Here is a 10,036-nt window from a genome sequence, read left to right as displayed (position 1 = left end):
CGAGATGGTGCGGAATACTGTGTTTAGGTCCAGTGTGAGATCACAGACATCTGATGGATGAAACCAGACACAATATTAGAAATCATCATCATTCACATTAGAATGTTAACTCACTTTTCACTAATTAACTTAATGTAGATGTTTCTAGGTATCAAAAGGAGAAGTTAAGGTAACTTGAGACTTGTTGAATGATCATATGTTATACTGTCTGGTAATATAAAACACACTTATTCCCATTAATTACACACACACACACACACACACACACACACACACACACACACACACACACACACACACACACACACACACACACACACACACACACACACACACACACACACACACACACACACACACACACACACACACACACACACACACACACACACACACACACACTCACACACATTGTCTAAGCAACTCTTTGTAATCTTTTGTGTCCCTGATTTCTGCTTCTGTAAAACTACAGCTGATATTTAATATGACCAAGTAAGTAATGATGGTGGTCTTTGACTTTGACTTAACTTGAATTAAGACTTATTCTTAGTCATATTCTTCCCAGCAGTCAACACTCACATTTTCTAAGCCCAGGTTTCATTGTGTTCTCTCCACCATGTTCCACACTGTAGCGGTAAGCAGAAGAACAGACAGTCATTGAGGGATACACCTGAACTCACACACACACACACACACACAGGACACACACATACTGGACAAACACACACACAGAGTACACACACATACTGCACACACACATACTGGACACACACACACACACACACTAGACACACACACACTGGACACACACACTGGACACACACACAGGACACACACACAGGACACACACACAGGACACACACACACCCTCTATCCAGGGTTTGGGGTTTGGGATGATGGCGACTCAGTGTCCCTTTGTCAGTGATACACACACTGGACTCACACACACACACTGGACTCACACACACACACACACTGGACTCTCACACACACACTGGACTCACACACACACTGGACACTCATACACACTGGACACACACAGTCAGTATATAACTCTGTCCAAGTGGTGGTCAGAATATTTGTCTTAACTAGCCTGATAAGTCAAACATGTCTGATATGAACATTGACATAAACCCTCTACATACTTGAGTTTCTCAAGTCTGCAGTGTGGATCCTCCAGTCCAGCAGAGAGCAGTCTGACTCCTGAGTCTCCTGGGTGATTGTAGCTCAGGTCCAGCTCTCTCAGGTGTGAGGGGTTTGACCTCAGAGCTGAGACCAGAGAAGCACAGCCTTCCCCTGTGACTAGACAGCCTGACAGCCTGCAAAGAGTCAAATCATATTAAAATCACACTGCTATTCTTTGGTGGTGAAAATAGTGGCAGAATATTTTTCTCCATATTCATGTCACACCCTGATCTGTTTCACCTGTCTTGTGATTGTCTCCATCCCCTCCAGGTGTCGCTTATTTCCCTGGTGTATTTATCCCTGTGTTTCCCTGGTGTATATATCCCTGTGTTTCCCTGGTGTATATATCCCTGTGTTTCCCTGGTGTATATATCCCTGTGTTTCCCTGGTGTATATATCCCTGTGTTTCCCTGGTGTATATATCCCTGTGTTTCCCTGGTGTATATAACCCTGTGTTTCCCTTGTGTATATATCCCTGTGTTTCCCTGGTGTATATATCCCTGTGTTTCCCTGGTGTATATATCCCTGTGTTTCCCTGGTGTATATATCCCTGTTTCCCTGGTGTATTTATCCCCGTGTTTCCCTGGTGTATATATCCCCGTGTTTCCCTGGTGTATATATCCCCGTGTTTCCCTGGTGTATATATCCCTGTGTTTCCCTGGTGTATATATCCCTGTGTTTCCCTGGTGTATATATCCCTGTGTTTCCCTGGTGTATATAACCCTGTGTTTCCCTTGTGTATATATCCCTGTGTTTCCCTGGTGTATATATCCCTGTGTTTCCCTGGTGTATATATCCCTGTGTTTCCCTGGTGTATATATCCCTGTTTCCCTGGTGTATTTATCCCCGTGTTTCCCTGGTGTATATATCCCCGTGTTTCCCTGGTGTATATATCCCCGTGTTTCCCTGGTGTATATATCCCTGTGTTTCCCTGGTGTATATATCCCTGTGTTTCCCTCGTGTATATATCCCTGTGTTTCCCTCGTGTATATATCCCCGTTTCCCTGGTGTATATATCCCTGTGTTTCCCTGGTGTATATATCCCTGTGTTTCCCTGGTGTATATATCCCTGTGTTTCCCTGGTGTATATATCCCTGTGTTTCCCTGGTGTATATATCCCTGTGTTTCCCTGGTGTATATCCCTGTGTTTCCCTGGTGTATATATCCCTGTGTTTCCCTGGTGTATATATCCCTGTGTTTCCCTGGTGTATATATCCCTGTGTTTCCCTGGTGTATATATCCCTGTGTTTCCCTGGTGTATATATCCCTGTGTTTCCCTGGTGTATATATCCCTGTGTTTCCCTGGTGTATATATCCCTGTGTTTCCCTGGTGTATATATCCCTGTTTCCCTGGTGTATATATCCCTGTGTTTCCCTGGTGTATATCTCCCTGTGTTTCCCTGGTGTATATATCCCCGTGTTTCCCTGGTGTATATATCCCTGTGTTTCCCTGGTGTATATATCCCTGTGTTTCCCTGGTGTATATATCCCTGTGTTTCCCTGTTGTATATATCACTGCGTTTCCCTGGTGTATATACTGTATATCCCTGTGTTTCCTGTCTCTCTGTACCAGTTCGTCTTGTATGTTCATCAAGTTAACCAGAGTTTTTCCTACTCCTGCTTCTATTCTTTTTTGATAGTCCTCCCGGTTTTTGTCCCTTGCCTGTTTTCTGGACTCTGTACCCACCTGTCTGACCATTCTGCCTGTCCTGACCTCTAGCCTGCCTGACCATTCTGCCTGTCCTGACCTCTAGCCTGCCTGACCATTCTGCCTGTCCTGACCTCTAGCCTGCCTGACCATTCTGCCTGTCCTGACCTCTAGCCTGCCTGACCATTCAGCCTGTCCTGACCTCTAGCCTGCCTGACCATTCTGCCTGTCCTGACCTCTAGCCTGCCTGACCATTCTGCCTGTCCTGACCTCTAGCCTGCCTGACCATTCTGCCTGTCCTGACCTCTAGCCTGCCTGACCATTCTGCCTGTCCTGACCATTCTGCCTGTCCTGACCTCTAGCCTGCCTACCACACTGTACCTCCTGGACTCTGATCTGGTTATGACCTTTGGCCTGTCCACGACCATTCTCTTGCCTACCCCTTTTAGTATATTAATAAATATCAAAGACTCTAACCATCTGCCTCCCGTGCCATCTGGGTCTCACCTTGTGCCTTAAACCACACTGCTATTCTTTGAGGGTATCACCTTTTATTTGAGGGTAGTTTAATACATGTCTGTTTCACCGTTTAGAAAAATAAAACATGCTAACCTCTCACCTTTAACCTCAAATAAAAGGTGACATTCTGTACTGTCACCTAATATGAAACATTCTATCTAAAATCCAAAATGCTGGAGCATAACACCAAATGTAAAACTGTAAGCTTCACTGTCCAAACACATATGGTGTGGACTATGTGTGTCTGGTAAACACATGTGTATCTGGTGAACAGCTTCCTGTTGACCAACTTCAGGAATACTGACCTCAGAGTCTCCAGTTTACAGTGGGGATTCCCCAGTCCAGCAGAGAGCAGCTTCACTCCTGAATCCTTCAGGTCATTGTTACTCAGGTCCAGCTCTCTCAGGTGTGAGGGGTTTGACTCCAGAGCTGAGACCAGAGAAGCACAGCCTTCCTCTGTGACTCCACAGCCTGACAGCCTGACAAAGAGATCATCATGACTTCACAAACACGCTGTTAATTTAACGAGTAGTGTAGAAGGACAATGGCAGATGCATTTGGTTTATTCTCTCAAACAACATATAGATTAATATTCCATCTCCTAGAATTGTCTGGTCATTTTGGTATACTAATGTGAAAACCAATGTACTGATTCAATATGTTATTCAATATAATGATCAATGAACCCTTTTGTAAGTGTGATTGATATGTGATAATGAACATAGAATATCCAGTTCATTAACTGTAACAACCCCAGCTTCCTGTGGTGAAACGACTGCTGTGCAAGGTATTGGGCAACAGCTTTTGTCCTGTGTGTGTGTGTGAGTCCAGCGTGTGTGTGTGTGTCTATTTTGTGTGTGTGTCTATTGTGTGTGTCCATTCTGTGTTTGAGAGGACACACACACATACACTGGACACACACACACACACACACACTAGACACACACACACACACACATAACTTTGTCCAAGTGTAAGAATGTTAGTCTTAACCAGCCTGATGAGTCAAACATGTCTGATATGAACATTGACATAAACCCTCTACATACTTGAGTTTCTCAAGTCTGCAGTGTGGATCCTCCAGTCCAGCAGAGAGCAGTCTGACTCCTGAGTCTCCTGGGTGATTGTAGCTCAGGTCCAGCTCTCTCAGGTGTGAGGGGTTTGACCTCAGAGCTGAGACCAGAGAAGCACAGCCTTCCTCTGTGACTAGACAGCCTGACAGCCTGCAAAGAGTCAAATCATATTAAAATCACACTGATATTCTTTGGTGGTGAAAATAGTGGCAGTATATTTTTTAACATATTCAGATACATCAGTGTCCTGAAACCTGCCATATCTATTCATAAATGAATGTATCATTATTAGAAATGACAAATTATCAAAGTATTGCCTGCAGATAAAAACATGTATAGTACAAATATTTGAGTAGACTGACCAGACCAGTTTAAAAAGCAGTATCAGTCAAAAGACAGACAGTGAGGTATCAGATTTAGATTGTATTGAGTATACAGTCCACACCATATCTATTTTGACAGTGAAGCTAACATTTCAAAATGTGTTTCTATACTCCAACATTTTGGATTTCTGTCACATCCTGGCCTTAGTATTATTGGTTTTCTTTATTATTTTAGTTAGGTCAGGGTGTGACATGGGTAATGTTTATGTTTGGTTGGATTTGGGTGTTTATTTGGTAAAGGGGTTATGGGGTGTAGTAGATGGTTTTGTGTTTAGTGTAGATGTCTAGCGTTGTCTATGTTGGTTTAGTTGTTTAGGAGAGTCTATGGTTGCCTGAATGAGTTCCCAATTAGAGACAGCTGATTTCTGTTGTCTCTGATTGGGAGCCTTATTTAGGGTAGCCATAGGCTCTCATTAATGGTGGGTAATTGTCTATGTGATACGTTTGTAGCCAGTGTGTGCACATCGTTGTTTAGCTTCACGATCGTTTTCTTGTTTTGTTTAGTGTTTAAGTGTTTTTGTTTCGTTTGCCTTCTTCACCAATAAAAGGAGATGGCTTATTTTCCTAAAGCTGCGTTTTGGTCCGTCAATCCTCCACACAATCGTGACAGAATTACCCACCATCGGACCAAGCAGCGGAAAACAAGGCAACAGGACCTACCCATAAAGGATTTCTGGACATGGGAGGAGATACTGGATGGTAAGGGGCCGTGGGATCAACCTGGAGAATATCGCCTCCCTCGTGAAGAGCTGGAGGCAGCGAAAGCCGAGAGGAGGCGATATGAGGAGGCAGCACGGAGACAAGGCTGGAAGCCCGTGAGTACAACCCAAAAATTTCTTGGGGGGGGCCTTAAAGGGAGTGTGGCGAAGTCAGGTAGGAAACCTGCGCCTACTCCCTGTACTTACCGTGGAGAGCGAGAGTACGGGCAGACACCGTGTTATGCAGTAGAGCGCACGGTGTCTCCTGTACGCGTGCATAGCCCGGTTCGGTACATTGCAGCTCCACGTATCGGCCGGGCTAGACTGAGCGTTGAGCCATATGTCATGAAGCCGGCCCAACGCATCTGGTCACCAGTGCGTCTCCTCGGGCCGGCGTACATGGCACCAGCCTTACGCATGGTGTCCCCGGTTCGCCTACATAGGCCGGTGCGGGTTATTCCACCTCCCCGCACTGGTCAGGCGACGGGGAGCATAGAACCAGGTAAGGTTGGGCAGGCTCGGCGTTCAAGGGAGCCAGTACGCCTGCACGGTCCGGTATTTCCGGCGCCACCTCCCCGCCCCAACCCAGTACCACCAGTGCCTCCTCCACGCACTAGCTATATGGTGCGTGTCTCCAGCCCTTTACCACCAGTGTCTAAACCACGCACCAAGCCTCCTGTGTGTCCCCAGAGTCCTGTGCGTCCTGTTGCTGCTCCCCGCACTAGCCCTGAGATGCGTGTCTCCAGCCCGGTGCCACCAGTCCCGGCACCACGCACCAGGCCTACAGTGCGCCTCAGCCGGCAGGAGTCTGCCGTCTGCACAGCGTTGACTGAACTGCTCGTCTCCCCAGCGCCATCTGAGCCATCCGTCTCCCCAGCGCCATCTGAGCCATCCGTCTCCCCAGCGCCATCTGAGCCATCCGTCTGCCATGAGCCTGCAAAGCCGCCCGTCTGCCATGAGCCTGCAAAGCCGCCCGTCTGCCATGAGCCCACTGAGCCGTCCGCCAGACAGGAGCCGCTAGAGCCGCCAGCCAGACAGGAGCCGCTAGAGCCGTCCGTCAGACAGGATCTGCCAGAGCCGCCAACCAGACAGGATCTGCCAGAGCCGCCAACCAGACAGGATCTGCCAGAGCCGCCAACCAGACAGGAGCAGCCAGATCAGTCAGCCAGCCATGAGCAGCCAGATCCGTCAGCTAGCCATGAGCAGCCAGATCCGTCAGCTAGCCATGAGCAGCCAGATCCGTCAGCTAGCCATGAGCAGCCAGATCCGTCAGCTAGCCATGAGCAGCCAGATCCGTCAGCTAGCCATGAGCAGCCAGATCCGTCAGCTAGCCATGAGCAGCCAGATCCGTCAGCTAGCCATGAGCAGCCAGATCCGTCAGCTAGCCATGAGCAGCCAGATCCGTCAGCTAGCCATGAGCAGCCAGATCCGTCAGCTAGCCATGAGCAGCCAGATCCGTCAGCTAGCCATGAGCAGCCAGATCCGTCAGCTAGCCATGAGCAGCCAGATCCGTCAGCTAGCCATGAGCAGCCAGATCCGTCAGCTAGCCATGAGCAGCCAGATCCGTCAGCCGGCCATGAGCAGCCAGATCAGTCAGCCGGTCATGAGCAGCCAGATCCGTCAGCCAGCCATGAGCAGCCAGATCCGTCAGCCAGCCATGAGCAGCCAGATCAGTTAGCCAGCCATGAGCAGCCAGATCTGTCAGCCAGCCATGGGCCGTCCCTCAGTCCGGAGCTGCAGTCCCTCAGTCCGGAGCTGCAGTCCCTCAGTCCGGAGCTGCCATTCCTCAGTCCGGAGCTGCCCCTTACCCTGGAGCTGCCCCTTACCCTGGTGCTGCCCCTTACCCTGGTGCTGCCCCTTACCCTGGTGCTGCCCCTTACCCTGGTACTGCCCCTGACCCTGGTACTGTCCCTGACCCTAGTACTGCCCCTGACCCTGGTACTGCCTCTTACCCTGGTACTGCCCCTTAGTCCGGAGCGGCCCATGAATGCAATGGGGTTAAGGTGGAGGGGGGTCGTTTGGAGGAAGCCTAGGAGGTGTTTAGGTACTGTGGTGACGTGGGGACCGCGACCAGAGCCGGAGCCGCCACCGTGGATGGAAGCCCACCCAGACCCTCCCCTAGACTGTGTATGGTGCGCCCGGAGTTCGCGCCTCAAGGGGGGGGTTATGTCACATCCTGGCCTTAGTATTATTGGTTTTCTTTATTATTTTAGTTAGGTCAGGGTGTGACATGGGTAATGTTTATGTTTGGTTGGATTTGGGTGTTTATTTGGTAAAGGGGTTATGGGGTGTAGTAGATGGTTTTGTGTTTAGTGTAGATGTCTAGCGTTGTCTATGTTGGTTTAGTTGTTTAGGAGAGTCTATGGTTGCCTGAATGAGTTCCCAATTAGAGACAGCTGATTTCTGTTGTCTCTGATTGGGAGCCTTATTTAGGGTAGCCATAGGCTCTCATTAATGGTGGGTAATTGTCTATGTCAGAACGTTAGTAGCCTGTTTGTATGTGCACAACGTTTGTAGCTTCACGGTCGTTTTGTTATTTTGTATAGTTTTGTTAAAGTGTTTCGTGTCGTGTTCATCTTCGTCTTTTAAATAAAGAAAGAGAAGATGTATTCATATCCAGCTGCGCCTTGGTCCTCATTCTCTCCAGTACACGATCGTGACAATTTCAGATCAAATGTTTCATATGAGGTGACAGTATATAATGTCACCTTTTATTTGAGGGTATTTTAATACATATCTGTTTCACCATTTAGAAATGAAAGCACTTTATGTATCTAGTCCCCCCATACTTTGATAATTTGAAGTCGTAAATATTCTGATCAATTTACTTATAGTGTATTAAAGTAGTCAAAAGTGTAGTATTTGGTTCCAAACTCATTGGTTGCATTTGCAGTTTGTTTTGGTTGTGTTTTGGGTTGTGTTTTGCCCAATAGTAACTGAACTGTGGATGATGACTGGAGTAATTTTGAATCATGAATAATAACACTAAGAGTTGGTTTGAACAGATCTGAATCAGGAAACTAAGAGATGGTTTAAACAGATCTGAATCAGGAAACTAAGAGTTGGTTTGAACAGATCTGAATCAGGAAACTAAGAGTTGGTTTGAACAGATCTGAATCAGGACACAAAGAGTTGGTTTGAACAGATCTGAATCAGGAAACTAAGAGTTGGTTTAAACAGATCTGAATCAGGACACAAAGAGTTGGTTTAAACAGATCTGAATCAGGATACTAAGAGTTGGTTTGAACAGATCTGAATCAGGACACAAAGAGTTGGTTTGAACAGATCTGAATCAGGAAACTAAGAGTTGGTTTGAACAGATCTGAATCAGGAAACTAAGAGTTGGTTTAAACAGATCTGAATCAGGAAACTAAGAGATGGTTTAAACAGATCTGAATCAGGAAACTAAGAGTTGGTTTAAACAGATCTGAATCTGTTTAAAGATAGAACTGCCAAAGGGGGTGGAGTTGCAATCTACTGTAGAGACAGCCTGCAGAGTTCTGTCCTACTATCCAGGTCTGTCCCCAAACAATTCCAGCTTCTACTTTAAAAAATACACCTTTCCAGAAACAAGTCTCTCACCGTCACCGCTTGCTATAGACCACACTCTGCCCCCAGCTGTGCTCTGGACACCATATGTGAACTGATTGCCCCCCATCTATCTTCACAGCTCGTGCTGCTAGGTGACCTAAAGTGGGACATGCTTAACACCCCGGCCATCCTACAATCTAAGTTTGATGCCCTCAATCTCTCACAAATTGTCAATGAACCCACCAGGTACAACCCCAAATCCGTAAACACGGGCACCCTCAACGATATCATCCTAACCAACTTGCCCTCCAAATACACCTCTGCTGTTTTCAACCAAGATCTCAGCGATCACTGCCTCATTGCCTGCATCCGTAACGGGTCTGAAGTCAAATGACCACCCCTCATCGCTATCAAATGCTCCCTAAAACACTTCAGCGAGCAGGCCTTCCTAATCGACCTGGCCCGGGTATCCTGGAAGAATATTGACCTCATCCCGTCAGTAGAGGATGCCTGGTCATTCTTTAAAAGTGCCTTCCTCACCATCTTAAATAAGCATGCCCCATTCAAAAAATTGAACCAGGAACAGATATAGCCCTTGGTTCTCTCCAGACTTGACTAACCTTGACCAGCACAAAAACATCCTGTGGCATTCTGCATTAGCATCGAATAGCCCCCGTGATATGCAACTTTTCAGGGAAGTCAGGAACAAATATACACAGGCAGTTAGGAAAGCTAAGGCTAGCTTTTTTAAACAGAAATTTGCATCCTGTAGCACAAACTCAAAAAAGTTCTGGGACACTGCAAAGTCCATGGAGAATAAATCAAATCAAATCAAATCAAATTTTATTAGTCACATACACATGGTTAGCAGATGTTAATGCGAGTGTAGCGAAATGCTTGTGCTTCTAGTTCCGACAATGCAGTAATAACCAACAAGTAATCTAACCTAACAATTCCACAACTACTACCTTACACACACACACAAGTGTAAAGGGATAA

General features: G+C 46.9%; 1 protein-coding gene across 1 annotated transcript in view; it reads right to left on the bottom strand.

Annotated features, from left to right (window-relative positions):
- Nucleotides 1–553: 553 nt before the first annotated feature.
- LOC129868546 (NLR family CARD domain-containing protein 3-like) overlaps nucleotides 554–10,036 on the bottom strand; it is a 32,541-nt gene continuing 23,058 nt past the window's right edge. The window contains exons 7-9 of the mRNA XM_055942640.1: nucleotides 3,658–3,831; nucleotides 1,146–1,319; nucleotides 554–626 (exon numbers count right to left, since the gene is read on the bottom strand). Of these exons, the coding sequence (XP_055798615.1) occupies nucleotides 569–626; nucleotides 1,146–1,319; nucleotides 3,658–3,831 (406 nt within the window). The 3' untranslated portion in view covers nucleotides 554–568. The remainder of the gene's footprint in view (nucleotides 627–1,145; nucleotides 1,320–3,657; nucleotides 3,832–10,036) is intronic.

Source organism: Salvelinus fontinalis, chromosome 2 (genome assembly GCF_029448725.1).
Source record: "Salvelinus fontinalis isolate EN_2023a chromosome 2, ASM2944872v1, whole genome shotgun sequence".
Lineage (NCBI taxonomy): Eukaryota > Metazoa > Chordata > Actinopteri > Salmoniformes > Salmonidae > Salvelinus > Salvelinus fontinalis.
The sequence above is the reverse complement of the archived record's forward strand: the minus strand, read 5'-3'. Positions and strand labels throughout refer to the sequence as shown.